This window comes from Carlito syrichta, unplaced genomic scaffold (assembly GCF_000164805.1).
Source record: "Carlito syrichta isolate Samal-C Ts95f unplaced genomic scaffold, Tarsius_syrichta-2.0.1 Scaffold314117, whole genome shotgun sequence".
NCBI classification, from domain to species: Eukaryota; Metazoa; Chordata; class Mammalia; order Primates; family Tarsiidae; genus Carlito; species Carlito syrichta.
Window position 1 is genome coordinate 1,092,960 of NW_007258213.1, and position 24,082 is coordinate 1,117,041.

Here is a 24,082-nt window from a genome sequence, read left to right on the forward strand (position 1 = left end):
GCGCCCCCTCCGCGGCGGTCCGGGGACGCCAACAGCCCCGCGGCCGACCAGGGCGCGCTGGAGTGCACGGTGAAACCGCGAGCCCGCGAGCAGACAAAATAAACACCCCCTCCCTTGCTTCCTCCTCCCACGGCTGGGCCCTCCGGCATGACCAGTTTTATGAATCAAACCCCTTTGAGGGGATGGCCAAGCCATAGTCTTGGGTTACTTTTCTCTCCTGGGGTCTGGTGACCCTAGGCAGACAGGCTGCCTGGGGTTCTCTGGGGTAAGTTTGCCACTCAGGGCAGAGCAGGGGGCCACAGCATGCAGTCCTGGGGAGGGGCCGGGGGCTGGTAGGTTATCTGATGCCCCACGGCCCCTGGTAGGGGATACACTTGACTGGTCCCGGCCCTTAGTGCTCCAGGTATCGGGGTGCCCCATATCTGCCTCTGCCAGGGAAGGGGTTTTGCCTGGGCTGCAAACCCAATGGCCTGGATCCAGCCTAGTCCTTTGTGTTCCTGGGCTGGCAGTGCTGGGGCCTGAGGACTGCTGATGTCCCCTGTGGTCACTGGCAGGCCAGCCGATTGGTGCCAGCCATTCTGCCTTGCTCCTGTTTGTTAAAGATTACCACACCAGGGTTGCTGCCTGCCTGCCTCTCCTGTTGTGGCCCAGGGTAGAGTCTGCAGGGTGAAAGAAGAGGTCCTGAGAGTCTAGGTGTCCCCCTGCTTGCCTTTTGTGCCAAGGGCAGGTGAAGCTCTGGAGACAGACACCAGGACCCAGGGCCTCCCTCCCCAAGGCAGGGGACTGGACAAACTTGCAAATGTCCTTTCCCATTAGCCTGGACTTTTGAGTGTTGGGGGCAGAGAGAGGTGGCTGGGCTGGTCCCTCCAAGCGGCATCTGTGAGAACCAGTCCCGTGGGCAGTGAAGTCCAGGATGAGTCCAGCTACCGGCAAAGCCCAAGAGAGCTGGGGCAGGCGGGTGGGGGAGGGGGAGTATTCCCCTGAGTTTACTGTCTTCTCCCAGGGGAGTCAGCCCTGGAGCTTCTGTAAACAGAGTGTCAGAGGCAGGAAGAGGGCTCTGGTAATGAGCAGCCCAGCTGGATCCCCTCCAGACCATTATCAAGCCTCTCCCGGGTCGGAGGGAGGATGAGCACACGCGTGCCAGCCTGGGGGCCTGGGCACTGCCTGTCCACAGCTCCCCATTCCCCTGAGACCTGTGGTGGGATGTGGGGCTAGTGTCCAGGACATTTGTCTGGATGGCAGCACTCTCCACACTCTGGAAATGGGGGACGGGGTCAACACGAGGAGGCCCTCAGACACTGCCCAGACCTGTGCTTTCTCCAGGAAGGCCCCTCTGGCAGGCAGCTCTGGGGCCAGAGAACCTGGCAGGAGATGGGTTTGCAGTTCCTAGCTCCTATTGCTGACACCCCCATCTATAGTCCCAGGGGAGCTGGGATAAGTCCCAAGTAAAGAGAGTTAAGTCCTTGTAGAAGCTTCTAAGTGGGCCCCACCCCTGGCTGGGCAGCCCCTGGGAACGGGAAAGTGGGGTCCATCAGGCAGCTCTCACCTTGGCAGGCCAGCCAGCCAGTCCTGCTTGGTGAGCAGAGGGAGGCTGCCCACAGAGAAATCCCTGACCACCAGCAGGCCCTGAGCGCATGGGAAGGGCAGTGAGGCCACCTAACTGGTTAGTGACCCCTCCTGAACTCCCCCCCAGCTCTCCTTTCCCTAGGCTGGGGAGCCCAAGACTCTGTGCTGCCAAGAAAACCAGCTCCCCTCACTGCTATGGAATTTGCGTGAGTTCTTGGAAAAGGGGGAGAGAAAGAGTGTGTGTGTGTGTGTGTGTGTGTGTGTGTGTGTGTGTGTGTGTGAGCGCGCGGCCCAGTGGGTGTGTGCTGGGCGTGGGCGTGTCTGCTTGCGTGTGACTGGAGCAGGGCTGTGTGTTGGGGGTGGGCAGGGGTGCTTGAGGGAGCCCCGCATGCAAGGGAGGGGTAGGGCTCAGCCTGTCCTTTTATCGGTTTCCACATTCCAAAGGCAGCCGGATCGCTTTCCCTGCGTGCTGGGCTGCTGGCCTCAGCCACAGGCCTCCCCCGCTTTTCCTCATTCCAGCCTCCCTGGGTGTGAGGAGGCTGGAGGAGGCTCCCTTGGGTCACCTCGGCTTTGGGGGCTGGGGGCAGGCAAGGGGCCAATTCTTCTCCAAGGCTGGGGACGGCCCCCTACCCAACTCCTCCTGGGGAATGCAATAAGGCCCTGACATTCCTCAGAGGCTGCCTGAGAGATTTAATTAAGGAGGGAGGAGGGAGCTGGCTTGCACAGAGAAGGGCTGGGGCCCCTACTGGTCCTGGGCCCCGAGCCCGGCTGGGCAGTGAGAGCCATGTGAGGTCAGGGCAGGGTCGTGGCTCCATGACCAGGGCCCTACTCTGCCTCCCCAGATCAACCCCACCTGCTCATTGATCAGTTCACAGGCCTCAGGAAGGGACACTTCTGCCACAGGACGGCCAAGAACCCTGGGTGACTAGTGGGGACTTAGCATGGGGAGCATGAGAGGGGCAGGACTCCTTCTTTGGCCACTTCCTTCCCAGACCCCCAGGCCCAGGACGCTTGGCCTTGGTGGCCTCCCTTGGTGACTAAGGTGTTCTTCTGGCAAGTTCAGGGTTAACTGCAGGGTTAGGGCCTTACCAGATGAGTGCTTGGCCCTGGGTGTGGACAGGGTGGTGAAGAGGCTCTGTGTCGGGCCCAGCCCTGGTGGCATCACACCTGCCGCGTGCCGACAGTGGCATCTGGACTGGCCCATTTCTAGTTGGACCGCAGCCACTACATAGCTCCTAGGGCCACAGGTGTCCTCCTTCAACAAGTGGCACCTCTGCTGACTGAGACGGCACGCCTTGCTGCCCTGAGGGCTCACTTGAGCTGGGGACAGGTCTTAGTCACTGGTCTCCCTGACCTGGACTGACAGGTCTGGCAGCTGCCAGGTCACCCATGGTGCCACTAAAGGCACCCACCTGGGGCCATGCCAGCCTCCTGGGTGGAGAAGGAGGACTCAGGTTCTGCTCTTCTGCTAGCCCATCCACCCCTGCTCCGGGATCCAGAACCCTTCCCTGCTCAAGGAGACAAGTTGACATCCTGATTGTCTTTTTACAACCCTCTGCCCTGGTGTTCTGAACTCTGGTTGTACAGAGGACTCACCCAAGGAGCTTTTCTTTTTTCTTCTGAGTCAGGGGTCTCGCTCTGTCTCCCAAGCTGGAGTGCAGTGGCCAGATCCCGGCTCACCACAGCCTCAGCTTCTGGGATCAGGCGATCCTGCCGTCTCAGCCTTCCACGTAGCTGGGACTACAGGCATGCACCACCATGCCTGGCTGATTTTCTTTTTTTTTGGTAGAAATAAGGTCTTGCTATGTTGCCCAGGCTGGTATTGAACTCCTGGGCTCAAGTAATCCTCCCACTTCGGCCTCCCAAAGTGCTGGGATTACAGATGTGAGCCACTGTGCCCCAGAGAGCTTTTTGAAAATACAACTCTGCCTGGACCTCACCCCCAGAAATTCGTATTTAATTGGTCTAGGGGTGGGGCCTAGGGCATCTGGATTTTTAAAAAAGCTTCCTGGGTGATTCTGATTTGCAGCTCAGGTTGAGAAGCCCCCAGAGTTACAGGTGGGAGATGGAAGCCCAGAGAGGGGGGGGAGCTTGGGTGAGGTCACAAAGCATGCGAATATATGACTAAGCTTTTGGCTGTGGTATTATCTGTGGAATGAACAGAACTGGCTTGGGGTGGTATATGGAGTAGCCGAGGCTGAGATCAGTGGGGACTCCTAGGTTCATCCCCAGCCAGGGACACGGCACCCCCGCCTGGAGAGAGGGTCCACCCAGAGCAGCCTGAGGTCCAGCCCCCTCTACCCTTCTGGGAGGGTCCTGAACAGAGACCCCTGATCTCTCTGCTCTGCTGGGCTAGGGACTGCTGTGTCCCAAGGAAGGGGAGACGGGCGGACTCAGCCAGGCCCTGAGCCTCCTCTGACACGTCAGCGAAACCAGAGCCAGCCGTCCTGGCCGCCGGCACAGTCCCGCCTGCCTGGAGGGGATTGGCAGACTCCTGGGGCTGGGCTGCTGCCAGGCCTGGCCGGCTGTGCAGAGCCTGGGCGGGCCAGCACGGGGAGCTGGGGCCCAGAGCCGCAGGGTCAGACCTGTAGCACCCATCCCCAGCACCCACTCCAAAGTGTCTGGCATGGGATGGGGTGTAGGCCTCTGACTGTCCAAGCCTGTCCTCTACCTGGCTGGGCACATAGCCTTCCTAGGAGCAGGGAGCTACGCTAGCTGAGGGCTGATGCGGCCACCCAGACTCCCAGGGCCACCCCAGCCGCACCCCCCACTCACTCATCCCTGCCTGACCCTGGGTGTGCGTGTGAAGGGGTACCCACAAGTGTGTCACGCACTTGGGGATGTGCCCAGGGGCACTCTGGGTCCCCTGAAAGTAGAGATGATGAATGCTTTGTCTTCCTTACTCATAGACCCCTCCCTGAGGTCATATGCTGAAGGGGGCTTGCCAAAGGACAGCTCACCCCCACCAGAACTAAGATACCCCACCCTAAGGATACAAGGTCTTGACCCTGGGCCCAGGGTATCCTGTCTATATAAAGCTGGTGCAAAGCCCCTCTTCCATTGTAGTATTGCGCCTGTGAGGCAGGCAGGGCTCTGGTTTCGTAACACCCCAGCTGCTTGTGTTTGCTGACCACTTAGCATGTGCTCTGAGCACAAATTAGACCACCTTGAGAACCAGGCGCAGTGAGCAGCCCCATTGCAGATGGGAGCTGAGGTGGGGCCATGGCCAGGCTGTGAACCCTGACACCCCATTCCAGGCACTGTGCCCTGGACAGACTGCCACCCTATCCAGACAGACCCCAGCTTTCTTAACTTTGCTGTGTCCTGGGGGCAGCAAGGCTAACAGCAGAGCCCAGCAAGGCTGAGGAATCCAAGCAGAGGAGGGAACCCCGGATCCCACTGTTGCTCCCCATCATCCCCCGAATCCCAGGGCTGCCTCCAGCATGTTCCCTACGCCTTGGCTAGCAGGCAAGATATCAAAGCCCAGGCTCTGAGCTGCTGTAAGGGGGTAGGGGATGGCATGGAAGGTGGCAACCCCAGCATGAACCCAATAAGACACCCTGCCCCATGTACACACCAGGGACAGGCCCAGGCCCCAGGCAGGCGAGATATCTCCCAGAATCACTTAAAAGAATTTCCCTGTTTAAAAACAAATAGAACACCAAAAAACCACAACTCCAGGGGGCAAGGGGGCAGGCCTGCTTATACCAACTCCAAAGGTGAGAACTAGATGCACAGATGAAAAGAACTTGGGACTCCATGTAGAGGCAGAACTTGGGCCCAAACTCAGGCTCTGTCTCCTGCCACCCCTTCACCCGCCCCCTCTGTGGCCGACCTTTGCCTTTTTTGGGTCCTTCCTGGGCTGTCTGACCAGTTCTCAGTGCTGGGAGCCCCTGGTGGAGCCCTTGAAGCTGCCAGCCTGTAGCATGCACACTTGGGTATTCTGAAGCCCCTAGCGCTGCCTCCTGCTGCCCCCTCCTCACTGTGCGGGGCAGGGTGGAATTGAGGCTCAGGCAGAATTCACCCTGCATCTTGGGGGGCTGGGGCACCTGTCAGGATCTCCTTAGCCCAGCCCCCTGCCCCACTGACTCTGATACACATTCCACAGCTTATCACCTGTTGGCCAGATTGCCATTCTTTCCAGACAGACCCACAGGGTACCCCACCTTCTTGGACTTTGCTGATTAATGGATTATGAAGCCCAGAGCCTATGGCTGACTCCCATCTCTCAGGGCTAAGTGTGCCACATGTATCCTCCCTCTGCAGCCCTGAATCATCTCAGATACACAGATGAAGACACTGAGGTGCTAAGGGTTAAAGCACTGTCTGTGGAAACCTCTGAGACCAGGGCTGCCTGCCTGGAGAGAGAGCTCCTAACTGTGACCTTCTATGAGGCCCAAGGGGAGCTGAGGCTGCAGTGGTAGCCGGACCGGCCACGTGTAGGGTCCCCTCCTGCCCTAGAACCTGCTCCCTTCCTGATTCCAGCCTGGCTCTGCTGGGAGGGCTGATTCAGGGGGAGGTGACCTCACACTGAACATGGATGTGGGGTGGGCAGGGTCACTCCCAGTCCACAGCTGGAAGACAGGTCACACCAGCTGTCTGTCATGTGAGTCAGTCCGGGTGGAGCAGGTCCCATGGGGAGATGACCAGGGTGTGACCCAAAGGCCTTAGGTCATCAGATAAGAGCCCCCCTGGGGCAATGTCAGAGGGCCAGTGACATACAAGGCCCCAGGTTTGGGGTACTCCAGCTGAATGCAAGGCCAAGCTAAGTGGGCTTCGGAGACACCTGGCGCAAGAGCCAATGAGCTGGCCTCAGGAAAGAAAGAGCATAGCAGGGCCGGGGGCTCCGTGGGGTCAGGACGCATCCCCCAGGGTGTTCGTTGTTGTTAACTAGCGAGGAGCTTGGGGTCTGAGGCTCCTGGGGGAGACGACCCCAGCAGGGGACATCGCATGTGGGCAGAGCCAGCACAGGCCCAACCTGGGGGACAAGGCCTACCCCTTCACCTGGAGCTGGCCCCAGACCCCACTTGTGTGGTCTGTCCTGGAATCATCTGCTCCTCCTCCTCACATCCCAGGAGCCCCATGGATGAGTCCCTCCCTGCAACTGGGGACAGTGGGGCAGAATGCAGGCTGGGCGGGGGGTCGTGTTACCTGCATGGCTGGATGGCCAGCGTGGGGGAGGGGAAGCTGGCTCCAACACAAAAGGCCCTTGTGTGAGCAGCAGGTGCCTGGTGGGTGGGTGCTGGCCAGTGGGCAGGAATGCCTCCCAGGGATGGGCTGGCACCATCCGAGGCTCAGGGACTTCTGGGGGCACCAAGGGTGAGGGCTGCACCTGGGTATGGCCCCCGGGCACCCCTGTACCCCTAGGAGCCTAAGCGATGGGGTGAGCTGTGGGCCCATCCTGTCATGGGCAATACTAGCTAAGGGCTAGAGCCTGGAGTGACTGGCCCCCGGGACATCTGGAAGGCATGCATCCCACTGTGCTGGCCATGGCTAGGATCCAGGGTCTGGCTTAGACTCGATGGCACTGCGATGGCAGCAAGTCACCACCTCCATGAGCCCCACTTTCTCTTGTTTCCCCCTGACATGCAGCTGGAGACCACCTAAGGTTATAAATGCTTCGCAGGTGCTGCACATGGGAGGAACTTGTTTAGATCGCTGCTGAGGGGACAGCAGCTGTTCATCTTTCTCAGGGCCCCGACTAGGGCAGACTTCAAGAAACAGACAAGCCGGGCTGGTGGCTCAGCCTGTAATCCCGCACCTTTGGGAGGCTGAGGTGAGTGGATTGCCTGAGCCCGTGGGTTCGAGACCCGCCTGGGCAGCAAGACCTCATCTCTACAATAAATCAAAAAATCAGCCGGGCGTGGTAGCGCATGCCTGTAATTCCGGCTACTTGGAAGGCTGAGGCAGAAGGATTGCCGGAGCCCAGCAGGTCGAGGCTGCGGTGGCCAGGAACGGCCACTGCACTCCAGTCTGGGTGACAGAGTCACCCAACTCAGAAAAAAAAAAAAAGAAACAGACAAATGAACAGCTCTTCCAGGCCTGCACTGCCCCTGGGGCCACCATGCAACCACTGTCCCCCCACCTGAACCCTGTGGACCCCTCCTTCTATCTGTCATCAGCCTCAGAGATGGGGGATCTGAAGAGGACGGCTCCCTGCCTTCCTAAGCCCACTTGATGGGGACACTTGCCAGCGGCTGCAGCCTTTGCCCCTCCTCCAGGAACCCTCCCGCTGGCCACATCCTGGTGGCCTGCATCCCCCATCCTGGGCAGGTATGACTTCACAAGTGGAAAATCACCGATCCCATAGTTTCCATGTGAAGTCTTCCCATTGCAGTCTCTCTTCCTCTGGAGGAGGGAGGAACACAGACTGTGGCGGCGGGGGCCAGCGGCTGGGGCAGCCAACTTCTCTGCTTACGCATCCGTCTGCCTGCCGTGTCTCTCCTAGATGCTCAGGGAGGGGTGGCTGCTCCAGGACACACAATTCTCCCTTCTTCCCTGTCAATCTCAGAGGCAGGGGATGAGGGGGTGTGTGGGACCCACTAAGGCAAGGGCAGGAGGGCCTGGGGTTCAGGAAGATGAAAGAGGAGGAGGAAGAGACGGTACAGGGTGTGGTTACTGAATGCTCGGTGGGTACTGGGGCCTGTGCTAACCTCTGCCTCTATCAGCCCACTGAATGTTTGTTATAGCTGATATCACAATGATAAAGTCACATGGTGAGCAAGTGATGGGGCTGGGACAGGAACTGGGCCAGGGGCACTGGAGACCTGACTCACAACTACTGGACTCTATTGCATCTACGGGCGGAGCAAGAAATTTTCTATGGCCCTTCTGGGCCCCTGACTCATGGTCTCCTGTCTCTGCCTCCTCTGTTTCCAGGGACAGAAGATGTGCTCCAGGACACCCCTGCTGCGACTGTTGCTCCTGCTGCTAGCCCTGGGGCCTGGGGTGCAGGGTTGCCCATCCGGCTGCCAGTGCAGTCAGCCCCAGACAGTCTTCTGCACTGCCCGCCAGGGAACCACAGTGCCCCGAGACGTGCCACCTGACACGCTGGGCCTGTATGTCTTTGAGAACGGCATTACCACACTTGACGTGGGCAGTTTTGCCAGCCTGCCGGGCCTACAGCTCCTGGACCTATCACAGAACCAGATTGCCAGCCTGCCCAGTGGGGTCTTCCAGCCGCTCGTCAACCTCAGCAACCTGGACCTGACTGCCAACAGGCTGCACGAGATCACCAACGACACCTTCCGCGGCCTGCGGCGCCTCGAGCGCCTCTACCTGGGCAAGAACCGCATCTGCCACATCCAGCCTGGAGCCTTTGACGCACTCGACCATCTCCTGGAGCTTAAGCTGCAGGACAACGAGCTGCGGGCACTGCCCCCACTGCACCTGCCCCGCCTGCTGCTGCTGGACCTCAGCCACAACAGCCTCCTGGCTCTGGAGCCTGGCGTCCTGGACACCGCCAATGTGGAGGCACTGCGGCTAGCTGGCCTAGGGCTGCGGCAGCTGGACAAGGGGCTCTTCAGCCGCCTGCACAACCTCCATGACCTGGACGTGTCTGACAACCAGTTGGAGCACGTGCCACCTGTGATCCAGGGTCTGCGGGGCCTGATGCGCCTGCGGCTGGCTGGCAACACCCGCATCGCCCAGCTTCGGTCCGAGGACCTGGCTGGCCTGACTGCCCTGCAGGAGCTTGACCTGAGCAACCTGAACCTGCAGGCCCTACCGAGCGACCTCACAGGCCTCTTCCCCCGCCTGCGGCTCCTGGCAGCTGCCCGCAACCCCTTCAACTGTGTATGCCCCTTGAGTTGGTTTGGCCCCTGGGTGCGCGAGAGCCATGTCACTCTGGCCAGCCCCGAGGAGACGCGCTGCCACTTCCCACCGAAGAACGCCGGTCGGCTACTCCTGGAGCTGGATTATGCCGACTTTGGCTGCCCGGCCACCACCACCACGGCCACAGTGCCCACCACGAGGCCCATGGCCTGGGAGCCCACTCTCTTGCCTACCAGCTGGGCTCCCACCTGGCTCAGTCCCACAGAGCCAGCCACCAAGGCCCCCAACCTGCCATCCACTGCCCCACTGACTGCAGAGCCTGTCCCCCAGCCCCAGGACTGCCCACCGTCCACCTGCCTCAACGGGGGCACCTGCCGCCTGGGGCCACAGCACCACCTGGAGTGTCTGTGCCCTGAGGGTTTCAGAGGCCTGTACTGTGAGAACCAGGTGGCGCAGGGAATGCAGCCCAGCCCCTCGCCGGTCACACCAAGGCCACCCCAACCCTTGCCCCTTGGCATTGAGCCGGTGAGCCCCACCTCCCTGCGCGTGGAACTGCAGCGCTACCTGCAGGGCAGCACTGTGCAGCTCAGGAGCCTCCGCCTCACCTACCGCAACTTGTCAGGCCCTGACAAGCGGCTAGTGACGCTGCGGCTGCCTGCCTCACTTGCTGAGTACACAGTCACCCAGCTGCGGCCCAACGCCACCTACTCCATCTGTGTCATGCCCTTGGGAGCTGGGCGCATGCCTGAGGGCGAGGAGGCTTGCGGGGAGGCCCACACACCCCCTGCCGTCCGTTCCAACCATGCCCCAGTCACCCAGGCCCGCGAGGGCAACCTGCCACTCCTCATCGCACCTGCCCTGGCTGCTGTGCTCCTGGCTGTTCTGGCCGCTGCAGGGGCCGCCTACTGTGTGCGGCGGGGGAGGGCTGTGGCAGCAGCGGCTCAGGACAAGGGGCAGGTGGGGCCGGGGGCCGGGCCCCTGGAGCTGGAGGGGGGCAAGGCCCCCTTGGAGTCAGGCCTGAAGACCACAGAGGGTGGCAGGGAGGTGCCGCCCAGTGGGCCTGAATGTGAGGCACCGCTCATGGGCTTCCCAGGGCCTGGCCTCCAGGGGCCCCTCCATGCAAAGCCCTACATCTAAGCCTGGGAGTGACAGGTGGCCAGGGGCTGGGCTGTCAGCTGGTGAGATGGCCAGCACCCTCCTGCTGCCGCACCAAGGAAGTTCTCAGTCTGTACCAAGGGGACATGGGCAAGGTAGTCCCTGCCCCTCTCTGAACCTCAGTCTCCTTATCTGTGAGATGCTGCGAACCTGATGATGAGTTCTAATGTCCCGCAAGACCCAGGACAGCCTCTGGCCCTGGACTCTGTAAGTGCAGTCCCTGGGCGCGGCAGACCCTGCCGTGTGCTGGTAACACAGGCTGGGGCCCTGCTGAGCTCTCCCACCACAAAGAGATTCTGAGGGCCAGTGAAGGAGGCCACCAGAAAGAGAGCAGAGGGAGAGCAGGGTGGGGGATAGGGCCGTGTGACTCTAGTCTCAGCCCCAGGAAGTGAAGGAACAAAAGAAACTGGAAAGGAAGATGCTTTAGAAACATGTTTTGCTTTTGTTGTTTTGTTTTTTTTAAATATATTTATAAGAGATCATTTCCCATTTATTCTGGGAAGATGTTTTTTCAAACTCAGAGATAAAGTCTTTGGTTTTTGTAAGACAATGATATGAAGGCCTTTTGTAAGAAAAATAAAAGATAAAATTAAATGAGAGTGTTTCTTAGACTCAGCTGAGGATCCGTAGGTTGGGTGAAGGGAGAACAGGAAGGGAGAGCCCTTGCTGTGGGGGTCTAGGGGATAGGACCCCCAGGCAGCTTCTCCTGGGCTTGGGAGGAGGCCCTATCAGGCATCTGGGCTTACGTGTATCACCCCAGGCTCAAGTGAAGTGAGGCCAGGTTCAGCTGGGAAGAGCAGCCTCGGGCTTCAGGAAGAGGATGGGTCGGGGCAGCCTCACTCAGGCCATCTTCTGCCAGCCAGAGAAGCCAAGTTTGCATGTGAGGCTGGGAGAGGCTCATGGCAGACACAGGCGAGGAGGGTCCCAGGAAAGTCAGAGTCTCCTGGGGATGGTCTGATAGGCACTGCACTGCCTGCCTTCCACAAGGGACAGTGCCACGAGCTGTCTCATTCCAGGACAGCCTCCAGAACCTTCCTGCAGGGTCCTGGGCTGGCCAAGCAATATGCATGGCCCCCACGCCTCTCTGCCAGTCCACTGCCTGGGCTCAGTGGGAAATCCCACTCCCCACCTTCTGCTCCCATCTGTAGGGAGGCTGCTGGTGGGAGGGGAAGCATGGACCATTGAAGGCAAGAACTCCTGACAGGTGAGAAGGGAGGGGCCAAGTCAGAGCCATCAGTGCAGGCTCAGGGACAGGACCCAAGGGCTGAGACTGGCTCGCAGATGGCGCCAGACTTGCTGACCTTCGAATGCCCCCATCCCTGTGCTAGGGATGTGCCCAGGCTTTCTGGAAACCCCGAAGTGGGAGCATCTTCCAGGAAGGCTGCAGGCTGAGGTGGGGGCAGGGGCAGGGAGGCTAAGTGCAGCTGTGGTCTGAACCAGGGTGCAGAGAGCTTAAGCACAGTGACAGACACACGGTACCTTTTCCTATTACTCTTGTGGGGTGGAAGGAGGGGAGCCCCAAGGTTGCAGAGGGGCACAGAAAACACTGAAGTGAGCCTCCCAAAGGTGCCATGCCAATGCCCTCCTGTGGGTCACAGCCCCAGTCACCAGCCTCACCCCTGGCAGGAACGAGATCGCCCAGCCCTGCCTGGGGAGCGGCACTGCGGCTCGGGTGTTGATGTCAGTGCAGAGTCAGGCCTAGCCACGTGAGGCTCTGGATTCAATTAGCGGCTGCTGAGGGCTCTGGCACAGGGAGGAAGGAGGTGGGCGGTGGGTCATGTGGGCAGTGGGTGGTGGCAGTGGGCCTAGGTAGGGCCCCTTTTTCTTGAGGCAACGGCGGCGGCAGCAGCCCAGGTGGATTTCCTGTAGGCCTGGGTCCCATTAGGGGAGTGACTGCGGTCAGGCCTGCCTCCCCCTCGGCAGCCCCGTCAAAGGGGCCTTTGTGGACCTGAGGGCCACTGCTGAACACATGAACACATGGCTGCTGAACAAATGTTTTCGCTGCAAAGCAAACCTGGCCGAGTTGGGTGGTGGGGGAAGGGGTGACAGGACTCAAAGAAAGGAGCTCTCCCAGGACAGGAATTCAGGGTATCTCATCATATCAGGACGGGGAGGCGAAGGGAGAACCTGAGGCCAAAGGGGACCCAGCCAAGATACAGCCCCACGAACAGAGGCAGACATGGGATGTGATGGTCCTTATCACCAGGTCCTGACTGCTACATGCCCTGTGCTCTGTGGGTGACGTGCTCATGCCATGCCCAACGACCCCCAGTAAATAAGAGGCATAGCCTCAGAGAGAGAAGACAGTAGCTTGCCCATGGTAAGTGGAGACAGGACTCCAATACCTGCTCCCTGACCAAGGACGGGATTGCCACTGATGCGGATGGGCTTGGGGTTGCTGTGAGCCACAGAAGCAACAGGACTTGCTGCTACGGGGGAGGGAAAGGGGGGAGCAACACAGTTCGCTCAGCACCTCACATGCATTCACACACTCCCCCACCTCAACTTATCCCCAGAAAGCACCTGAGATATATGTCTCTGTGTCTCCTGTTCCTTCAGCACCAGGTTCTGCCAGTCCCTCCTGTTTCCCCGCCTCCACCCTGTGCCAAGCACGGGGCCAGGCGCACACAGTGTTGGACAGCCCCTTGTGGACCAGGCCCTGAGCCCTGCTCACAGATAGGACCCGAATGCCCGGAGGCTGGCCTGGCTGCCAGCCCCTACTCCTCCCGCTGTGGCCAGCTTCCTCCTAGACACTCTGTAAATGAGAGGGGAAGGACATAGGTGGGAACCACAGTGGAGGCTCCTGGGAGAGGACAAGGAGGGGCATGGGATCTGTGCCTGACCCCGGCCCCCTCTAGCTCTCATGAGCGCACAAACTGTTCTGCCCAAACCAAAGTGGAAAATCTGTAAAACAGAAATGAAATCGATGGCGATGGAGTGGACACAGCTGCCAACCTCCCCCTCGGCCATGCCCACAGATGACACCCCACACACTTTCCATCCTCAGTCCAGATTCACTGAGTGGCCTGATACTCCAAGGAGTCATGAGGGGCTCTGGCTTCCAGGGTACCTGGGGGAGCAGGAGACCCACCATGTCTCAGAATAGCCCAGAGGCTGGCATGAATTCTTGGCAGCCACGAGCACCTTCGTGGAGGCTGGAGAGCCCTAGCTCCCTTGCCAAGCGTGCCGGGCTGATGGGGCAGAGGCCAGGGCTGGGGGTGGACGGGGCGGGACACTGGCCTAGCCACCCATCTGGGAGTGATTTAAGAAATTCCAGTCCTTGCTGGTCCTTCAAGGCTATTCTTAACTGCTGTAATTACAGGGTCAGCCTTGGTCGGTGGCACCGTAGGGTCTGGGCATCGTTAATTCCTCCAGGGGCCACACAAGCAAGGCAGGGGATGCCTGTGGGGGGTGGGGAAGATAGCGTCACTAAGTGCAGAGCCTAGAAGACAGGAAGTGGTGGGCAGAAGAGCACTGGCTCCCTGGTACTAGGTCCCTTAACTCAATGCCTCTGCTAGGGGCCCTGCGGGAAGGGGCTGTCTGGTCTGAAAAGGCCTAGATGACAAGATGTCAAGGCAGCAGGGTGGGAGGCATGGGGACGGATATTGAATGTGGAGTCTGAAGGCCCAGGAAGCTCTGATTCCTCCCGGGCAGGGTGGGTCCTATTGACTCCTCTCTGGACCTCCAGGGCTCAGAGCAACCCTGGCTCGGGAGGGTTTTAAGGAAGGCACTGAATCTTGCTCAGTCATGACTTTCTCAGCTGTAAAATAGGCCTCACCAGTTTCTCAGCCTCTCCCTGTGACAGGATGGGAGAGAGGGTCACTGTCACCCTCACCATTATGCTTCCTCTTGAGGGGAATCACAGCTGGGGGAGCCCCTGGCAGGAGCTCATACTGGCACTCAGGTGGGGGTTCTTCTAGATGATTCTAAGAAAACTGTGCAGCCTTCCTTGTCCCCAGACACGCCACCCTGACTACTCCTGGAACTTGGATGAGTCATTGCCCCTCCATGATTCAGTTTCCTCAGTTGTGCAATGGAAGAAGGAAGGGGCTACACAAGCTAGCCAAGGATAAGGGCCCTTTCCTGGCTCTAAGAGTCCCAGATCCCCCTGCCTGGGAAAGTTCCAGCAAGACCCTCCGTGAATCACGGCTGGGACAGGCTGAGGCTTCAAAACAAGAATCAAGTCCCAGCTGCCTCGCACACCCCTGCCTGGCTAAGCCTCTGAACCTCCTCCCCAGCCTCAGTTCCTCTGCTGTGACGTGGGTGACCATGCAGACTGAACATAAATGACTCAAAATGTTTGCCATTGGCCTCCTGGGCCACAGTGGACCAAGGCCATCTCTGCATACAGCTTGTTGGGCCTGGCCAGGGGCCTGCTGGGCACCTCCCCAAACTCTCCTCCACATACTTCTGAGGGGGCAGATGGAGGGATGAGATGCACTTGGACTTCCCCCGCAGGATGCCTGGGCACTAGCCCCACTTGGGGACAGACCCCAGGACAAGCAGGACAGCCATGTGAGTAGCCTCATAAACTTCAGGAGCTCAAGGCCCACCTCCCACCTGCCAGTCTGTCCCGATGATGCCCATATTTATCCTGCAGTCACCTTTCCATCACAGCCTTGGGCCACAGCCCCACTGAAATGTCCTCAGCAAAATCAAGCACATTCCTGCACTTTCGATCCATACTCTCTCCCCAGATGTCAAGTCATACTTGCGTGATCCCTGCTATGACCAAGGCCCCTCTGCTTGGTCAGGGGCCAGATGGGCACAGGCCAGGTTTCTCTTGCAACCCAGCTCAGATACCCCCGGAACACTCGGGTGACTGGCCGCCTCACTGACAGGCATCCTCGCCCACATTGGGCCTGGGCCCTTGGCCTCCCCAGCCCACGCACATGCCACAGCTCCTACCCAGGTGAGGTGTCCAAGGTGAGGGAGGTCAGGGCGCTGGAGATGAGCCGCGTGTCCCAGAGCTTCACTTCCCGCTCATGCATCTGCCAGGAGAGCCAGAGAGAGGCTCAGAGGGACCGGTCCCTCAGCCCAACCCCAGGGCTTGTGGGGAACTCAGCACCTGAGGGTGCAACCTGGCACAGAGAAACCTGGCTAGGGCAGGGCTTGGATTGGAGGTGGAGTTACACTTGGGAGAGAGAGTTTGGGTTTTCATGTTCTGCCTCTTTAAGAACCCTTAGGTACAAGGGACAAGAGGCTGTTCCCTCCATGGACTCTGGTCTCTGTGGAGCCCCCATGGCTCCCAGGGTCAGGCTTAGCTATTGCAAATGGAATCTGCCAGTTTTCATCTGCCTTTGGTCCCCTGGGGCTCTGAGACCCGCTGCACAGCCAGGCCGTATATGGACAGGCCTGCAACTGGCCCTCGGTCCCCACCTCCCAGTGGCCTCACCCTCATCCTCTCGGGGCAGGAGCCCAAAGGGCCAGACACATCCCCACCTGACTGTGCCCTGCTCATCTAGGAGGAGTCCCCTACCTGGTTGAATCCAGTGGATACAAGGTGCTCCTGGGTGCCCGTCCACACCAGTCGGCTGTCCCTGCTGTTCTCATGGGCTGGTGTGCTCTGCAGGAGGCAAGAGAGGGCGCTGAGCCCTCAAGGGCCCTTGCCAGGAGTGAGGAGCCCCTGGAGTAGGCCTGAGCTGCCCAAGCACCCCACAGAGGCCAGGAGAGGCCAGTCATTCTCCCCTGTGGCCAGGGACAGGGTGCGGTCTCCTATGCAGCACAGAATGAACCCCCTAGCCCCAGTTGAGGGCAGCTCTGCAGCCAGAGGCCAGCTCACCAGCCAGCTTGGCTCAGTCTTCCTCCTCCTGAGAAGGTTGGCATGCTGCCTTGCCCCACTCCAGGCCCTTTTCCCACAGCTCTGGGGGCTAAAGGCGCTGGCACTTTCTCACACCCAAGAGCTGCAAACCCTGGGACCCCCACACCCTCTTGAAACCTTGCTTTTCTCATGTGTGTACTGGGCTCACCCTACTGTGCCACCAACTTCCCAGGCTGTAGCCATGTTGAAGGACAGGGGCCTGCAGCAAAGCACCGTGCAAAACAAGGGATTTTCAGGATTACTGCTGCCCCTGGCAGGAGGCAAGGCTGGGGCCCTGCTCAGGAGCTTCCAGAGGGGGCAGGGTTGTGCCCCTCGGTGCTCCCAGTCCGGGAAGGAGAGAGAGAAGCTTGTGTCGGAGGCGGGGCCCAGCCCCAGGCCCTGGCAGGGGGAAGCCAAAGGGGGCGAGGAAATGCAAACAGTTCCCTCCCAGTCACCCTGGCCTCCAGAGCCTGAGATGTCTGAGACGAAGGACCCTGTTACCAAAAATAGCTCACCCCAAGCCATGGCCAGCTTCCTCCCAGCTTCTCACGATCTCCTTGGGAATGAACAAGGGAGGGAAGCAGCCTGCCAGGAGCTGACCTTGGGTCCCTTCCCCAGTCCGCGGAGGGTGACCCCAGCGTGGGAGACCATCGAAAATGGCTCGTGTCCTGTCCTTCAAGGGGTTTTCTCACTGCTCCCTTCCCACCAGGCCACAGCCAGCACAGGAAGTCAGAGTTAGAGCCTGAGAACCGGGACCCCACACCCCTCACTCCACGTAAGGGGGGCTGTAGAGTCAAGACAAGGGCCACACCATTGGCCAGCCCTGCACCCAACACCCAAGAGTGGGTCAGAAGTGTCATTTAGGCTTTCTACCTCTCATCAGTGTGCAAAGACCCCTTGTGCAAGCAGCTCACCAGATGGCTCCCAACTTGTACACACATCCATCATGCATTCACTCAACAAACATGTCAAGAACTGTACTAGGAGCTGGCAGTGGGGCAGGACAGTTCTATACAGAGGGTCAAGTATTTGGGGGAAGCAGTGCTGTTCATTCATCTGTTCTCTCACAATATGGATATTCAAGCCACACACTAGACTAGGCGCTGGCAACCCTGTGAAGAATACAGAAAATGTCCCCAAAGCCTTTATATATGTCAGGGAGGCAGATGTCGATCAAACAGATATAACTGAATCATTACACATTATTCTAAGAGCCATGAAGGAGGGATGTGGAGGTTAAGGAAGCCAGTTTTGGAGTCAGACTGTTTTGGCAAACTTCAGACTGCCCACCCATGGCCACAATCCAGGATGTCACTCAATGGCTCTGTACCTCAGTTTGCTCATCTGAAAAAAGCACCATAACAGGACCTACTTTTGAGTGCTGCTGCAAGGAGTAAATGGTAACACTTGCAGAGTGCTCAGGAAGGTATCTGGCACCTATCAAATGTGTTTTTTTGGTTTGTTTTTTTGGTCAGAGTCTCACTCTGTTGCCCAGGCTAAAATGCAGTGAGATGATCACAGCTCACCTCAGCCTCCCAAGCAGCTGGGACTACAGGTGTGTGCCACTATGCCCAACTAATTTTTAGATTTTTTGCATAGATGAGGTCTCGTTATGTTGCCCAGGTTGGTCTCAAACCCCTGGGCTCAAGTAATTCCCCCTGCCTAGGACTTCCAAAGTGCTGGAGTTGCAGATGTGAGCCACTGTGCCTGCCAAATGTGCATTTTTTTTTTTTACAGGATAACAGGGTGCAACAGGAATCCACGTGAGGAAAGTCAGTGTCAGTTAACATTTGAACTAAGCCCTGAGGGTTGGTATGCATGAGCCAGGTAGGTGGACTAGGGTCTGCAAAGAGTCGGAAACCGGAAGCAGAGAGGCCAGCACAGACGGCAAGAGGGGGTGAGGGAGGCAGATGCTGGCCAGAGGCACCCCAAGGACTGCCATCAAGTGCTTTTCATCCAGATGCACAGCCTAGGGACAGGATGTCCCTTGGCTCATACCTTCCTCTTCTATTTCATACATGGAGCAATCAGAGACCCAGAGAGAGGAAGTCATCACCCAAAGAGGCCCAGCAGGCCCAGCAACACAGGTGTGGGCTATGTGAGCCTCCCTGCCCCTGGGGGCTGGGCCTGCCACTCTCTTCTCAACCGACCCAAGACGACAGGGACCCAGGGCACGCAGCCATAACAGACTTGCACAGAGTCACAGATAGGAGGTACCAGAGACAGGACCAGGAGGAGCCCGGGACAACAGGTGCTCCCAGACACTCCGTTTTCCAGAGAACATCTAGGTGCACTCACACTGCCGGGGGACGGTGGCTTGTGGGCACAATGGTGTGGGTGGTGAGTCCCGCTCTCCAGGGCAGTCAGCTCAGCCATCCGCGCTCCCAGGCCAGGGAGGGCATCAGGGAAGTTGAGACCAGGTAAGAGTTTAGGCTGTAGCCGGGCTCAGTGGCTCAGCCTGTAATCCTGCTCTTTGGGAGGCTGAGGTGAGCGGATTGCCTGAGCTCACGGGTTCGAGACCCGCCTGGGCAACTTGGCGAGACCTCATCTCTACAATAAAATAAAAAAATAGCCGGGTGTGGTAGTGCACGCCTGTCGTTCCAGTTACTTGGAAGGCTGAGGCGGAAGGATCGCTGGAGCCCAGCAGGTCGAGGCTGTGGTGGCCACTCCAGTAGGTCGAGGCTATGGTGGCCAGGAGCGTGCCACTGCACTCCAGTGTGGGCAGAGTGAGACTCCAACTCAAAAAAAAAAAAAAAAAAAAAAAGAGTTTAGGCTGTGCCCAGCCACTCCCCACTGTGGGCACACCCAGCTTGGTTTGCCCAGGGGCCACAGGAAGCCCTCCAGGTGGGGGAGGGGTTCAGTGGCCATACCTCCCCTCCCCTCTAGCCCTTGAGCACTGGAGTGATTTTCAGTACCAAAAATGGCAAGTTTCAGTTGGGCATGGTAACACGCGCCTGTAGTTCTGACTACTTGGAAAGCTGCGGTGTAAGGATCACCGGAGCCCAGTAGGTTGATGCTGGAGTGGCTGTGAGTGTGCCACTGCACTCCAGCCTGGGCGACAGAGTGAGAATCCAACAACAAAAAAAGCCGGGCTCGGTGGCTCAGCCTGTAATCCCACGCCTTTGGGAGGCTGAGGTGAGTAGATTGCCTGAGCCCCTGGGCAGGCGAGACCTCATCTCTACAATAAACCAAAAAATTAGCCGGGCATGGTAGCGCGCACCTGTAGTTCCAGCTACGTGGAAGGCTGAGGCAGAAGGATCGCCAGAGCCCAGCAGTTGGAGGCTGTGGTGGCCGGGAGCGACCACTGCACTCCAGTCTGGGCGACAGAGTGAAACTCCAACTCAAAAAAAAAAAAAAAAAAAATGAGCTGGGCAAGGTGGCTCATGTCTGTGATCCCAGCACTTTGGGAGGCCAAGGCAGGAGGATCGCATGAAGTCAGAAGTTTGAGACCAGCCTGGGCAACAAGGCAAGACGCGGTCTTTACAAAAAATGAAAAAAAATTAGCCAGGTGTGGTGGTGTGCAGCTGTAGTCCCAGCTACTCAGGAAGCTGAGATGGGAAAATCATTTGAGTCCAGGAGTTTGAGGTTACAGTGAGCAACGATTGCACTCTCCTGGGCAACAGAGCAAGACCATGTCTCTAAAAAAATTTTTTTAATTAAAAAATAAAAGAAAGGAGGAAAGAAAAGGGAAAGTTCTTCACTGGCCTCAGTGTACCATCAATGAGGAGCCCTCCTCCCAGATCCTCAGATTCTCATTCTCCTGGGTGGGGGCAGGAGGAGGCTGCAGATGGGATCCAGCATCTTGCTACCCTGAAGCCCCAGCCCTGCCACCTGGGGTTTCCTGCTCAGAGGCAAAGTGACTCGTAGGTTCAGGCATCAGGGCATCCTGCTCGTGGAAAAGCTCTGAGAGGGCTTCACGCCCCTCAGTCCCACAAAAGAAGGCCCCCACACCTGGTCCTGAAAGAAAAGGAAGGCTATGGCCAGGCAGCATCAGCCCCACAAAGGCACAGGGGGAGTACATGCCCAACATTCCAGCTGTGGCGCAGCCAACCCCTCCGTCACCATGGCAACGCTTCCTGTGCGGAGCAGGGCGGTAGGGCAGCTTGGGCAGCCCTGGCTGGGTGAGGAGGCCTGCCACTATGGTAGACTTGCCCCTCCTCCCTGGGATCAGTGCTGGGCTCTGAGGCTCACTGCCGCCCCAGGCCTGCTTGACACCTTGGGGCACTCGGCAGGCACAGGGTCACTTGCCTGTGCTGGAGGTCAGAGGGCTTGCTCCAGCCTCCTCCTGCCTGAGACACCTGATGCCTGGCCACTTGCTACTGCAACCTCCCAGGAACAGCCTCAGCTCTAGGTCTTCACACAGCACCCCCTCCCTGGGGTCTGGCACAGGGAAGGGGCAGCACAGAGGGCCCAGGGACTCCAGAGTCACACAAGCCAACCTGAGTCTGCAGTGGGACCCTGGAGCAAAGGAACCAATCTTGGTTCCAATTTGACCCTCCCTACCTCAAAGGAAGTGCCTGGGACATAACACATGGCCACACATGCACTCTAAAAATTCAGTAGGCTGCCAGGCATGGGGGCTCAAGTCTGCAATCCCAGCACTTTGGGAGGCAGAGACGAGAGGATTGCCTGAGCTCAGGGGTTCAAGACCAGCCTGAGCAAAATGGCAAGACTTCGTCTCTACAATAAATCAAAAAATTAACTAGGTGTGGTGGCATGTGCCTGTGGTTCCAGCTACCTGGAAGCCTGAGGCAGAAAGACCACCTGAACCCAGCAGGTTGAGGCTGTGGTGGCCATGAGCATGCCACTGCACTCCAGCCTGGGTGACAGAGACTCCAACTCAAAAAATAGATAAATAAATAAATAAATAAACTCAGTAGAGGGTGTAACAGGAGGGAGCCCCCAGGGGTCCCTGATCTACACTCAGGTTGCCAAAGGCAGGGCTCAAAGACCCTGAACAGAGGACTCCTGGGCCCTCCCTTACCTCTAGGCTCAGGTGAGGAGAGACCCAGAGGGAACAAAGGTTGGATGGATGGCAGGCCCTCCCTGACACCCCAGCCATACCCCCAACGAGGTAGGAAGGAGGGTTTCCTGAGAAAGAGAGGCTGCTCCCAGAAGGCCTCTCCTGGAGCTGGCCCCTCAGCTCACACCGGCCCTGGCTGCCAGCAGCGGTTTTCCTAATAGAAGCCAGGTGTGGGCCAGATGCCCTGGGCGGAAGTGGGGGCAGGGCCACGAGGAGGGCAGCATTCCAGGCCCACTGTCTCCACACGGGACCATGCACAGACCTCAGTCCGCAGCTGGGAGTGGGGCAGCCACCCACGCTCTTCCCAGGTCTCCTTGTCCAGCAGCCCCCTCAGGAGGGCTCGCTCCAGAACAAGGAGGAGCCGGGAACCCCTTGGATAGCCGCCACTCCATCCCTACCTCGGCATCAATCACCACCCCAGCCCTGCTGGATGAGGAGGGGAGAGAGAGGAGGAGGAAGGCTGGAAGGAGGGGGCAGAGGGGAGAGAAGGAAGAACACACTCACCCAGGGAGCTAGCTCAGAGCCCGTGCCCACTCAGGGCCTGGAGCGTGGGTGCCCAGCAGTGCCCTGGGGCTCTGGGGGAGAGGACAAGCTGAGAGCGCAGAGAGAGGGGGTGCCCCTCACTCCTCCAAATTGAGCCTGGTACCTGCTTCCTGGCAAAGCGTGGAGGTTAGCCAAAGAAAGCTACTGAGTGAGACTACTGTCTACACCCACCACTGCCTCCAGACTCAAATAGCCACCGGCCACCAGCCACCGGGCCCAGGTCTGGCGGGATGAAGAAGTCAGCCAGCCTCACCAGGAAGCATGGCCAGGGCATGACCAAAACCCTCTGCCAGGCTCATTTCACCTGTCAAACAGGCCTCCTTTCTGTCTTCAGTCAGACAGAAGTGAACTGACTGCACCTTCTTGGCCAAAAAGTTGCCATTTACTATGTGACAGGGTTTCTGAGTATGGGTGGTATAGGGGGCTCAGGGGCTCCCAGGATACCACTATTTGGGTTAGGCTGGTGGTTTACCCCTGACCCTGCATGAGGAACGGGTCCTAGAAATGAGGAGGAGTGTTTCTATGATGGGCCTGGGTCTTTGCTGGGGAGTGCTTCCCCAGAATGGCAGCAGAACCCTGAATCTACCTTCTTCCAGAAAGAAGCCTCTCAGCTTCTAGAAAGCTCTCTGTAGAAATATAAATCCACTCATCTTTCCTAATTGAAACTCTCTAATGGCTTCCCACAGTCCAGTGACAGGCTCTTCCCTATGGGCCTGCCTCCCCACCACCCCGCCCCTCACACAGACTCCTGGGATAAGCTTATCCCACCTCAGGCCATCTGCCCCTTGTTACTTAGGCAGACCTCAGCTCCAAAGCCAGTTGCTCAGGGAAGCAGTAAGCCATCCTAGCAAGACAAACCCTGCAGCAATCACCCCAAGGGCAGAGCCCTGTGTCTGGCTCTTCAATATCCTATGCCTAGTACTGAGCACTGGGTCCTGCTAGCTCCTGCCTGGATGCTGAATTAATGACTCCCTGGTGGCTCGATGCCTGTGGCATGAACCCAGTTCCCCCCTGGGAACTAAATTGATCACATGCACCCCATGCACAGACACAAACCCAAACACACTGAGTCTCTGAGTCTTGCGGGTATGGCTGCAAGGGCGGGGATGCAGGGGTGCAGGGGGTGGGGGCTGCTTCTTTTTCCTCTGCAGCTGGTCTCTGCTGACTGTGCCAGAAAGTGAGAGGTGGGGGAATGAGGGTCTCAAAAGAGGGAAGGCAGTCAGAATCTCAAATTACCTGCCTGAAGTAGCAGGGCAGAAAGCCTGTGGGCAGCCTGGCTCTTTCCTACCCGTGATCAAAGCTAGGCCCTCCCAAGAGCCAGAACACACCTCCCAGGAAGAGCTCCCAAGCAGCAGCAGCCCACCTCCGGGGACTCCAAGTGTCACAGACACATCTTCCAGGAGCCTGAGGCTTCCCCTGCACCTCTATCTGCTGGAGCCACTGGGTCCTCAGCCAGAGCAGAGGCTTCAGCCCAGCCCAACTTCCCACACAACTCACCTGAGCAGTCTGAGGCTTTGCTCTGGGATCAAAGATCCGCAGCTGCTTGTCCTGGAAAAGCAGAGGAGGAAACAAGGCAATTAGGGCCAAAGGGTCCCTGGGGTCATTCGGTCTCCCCAACCTGGGCTCTTATCCGCTGGTTTTCAGTACACAGGGCTCCCATAACACAGCAGGGGGCCCTTCCCCAGCCTGGTTCCTCTTCCTAACCACGGAGGACACGCTCCTCCTTCCTGCTCATTTCCCCCAGAAAAGTAAACTCAGTGAGAAAGCTCACTTTCTTGAAACCCACTATACGCCGGGCATGTTAAACACATGATGAAGCGGTGCTACCACCCTGACCCCTTTACAGATAAATGGAGGCCCAGAGACAAACTCTAGGCTATCAGCTGCTTCATGTATGTTCAGCCTTGTGCTAGGCCCAGCCCCGAGGACTCACCTAACAACAACATTCTTGCACTTAAAGAATTTAGGGTCTAACCAGGAAGACGAGCTTACATCTTCCAACCATCCATTCAGTACAGTTACTAATTAGATTTCCCAAAAGTGGGGATGGAAACAGACAAAAAAGGAAAAAAACGTAATGAAATGAAATGTCCATGCCGGGCACAGTGGCTCATCCCTGTAATCCCAGCACTCACGAAGGTGAGAGGACTGCCTGAGCCCAGGGATCCGAGACCAGCCTAGGCAACTTGGTGAGACCTCTTCTCTACAATAAATTGTTAAGT

At 58.3% G+C, this 24,082-nt stretch overlaps 2 protein-coding genes across 3 annotated transcripts in view; one reads left to right on the forward strand and one right to left on the reverse strand.

Annotated features, from left to right (window-relative positions):
* The window catches only part of LOC103273693 (coronin-7), a 50,752-nt gene extending 27,344 nt beyond the window's left edge, over window positions 1–23,408 (reverse strand). For both annotated transcript variants that reach the window (XM_021719091.1, XM_008071137.2), the window contains exons 1-3: window positions 23,358–23,408; window positions 15,974–16,060; window positions 15,403–15,485 (exon numbers count right to left, since the gene is read on the reverse strand). In XM_021719091.1, the coding sequence (XP_021574766.1) occupies window positions 15,403–15,485 (83 nt within the window). In that variant the 5' untranslated portion in view covers window positions 15,974–16,060; window positions 23,358–23,408. The remainder of the gene's footprint in view (window positions 1–15,402; window positions 15,486–15,973; window positions 16,061–23,357) is intronic.
* On the forward strand, window positions 8,435–11,084 carry VASN (vasorin). The gene has a single exon (XM_008071126.1). The coding sequence runs from the start codon at window positions 8,455–8,457 to the stop codon at window positions 10,474–10,476; it is 2,022 nt and encodes a 673-aa protein (XP_008069317.1). The 5' UTR covers window positions 8,435–8,454; the 3' UTR covers window positions 10,477–11,084.
* Window positions 23,409–24,082: the final 674 nt, after the last annotated feature.

Excerpts from the sequence above, each read along its gene's own strand:
- VASN (XM_008071126.1), top strand. The coding sequence starts at position 8,455 with ATGTGCTCCAGGACACCCCTGCTGCGACTGTTGCTCCTGCTGCTAGCC.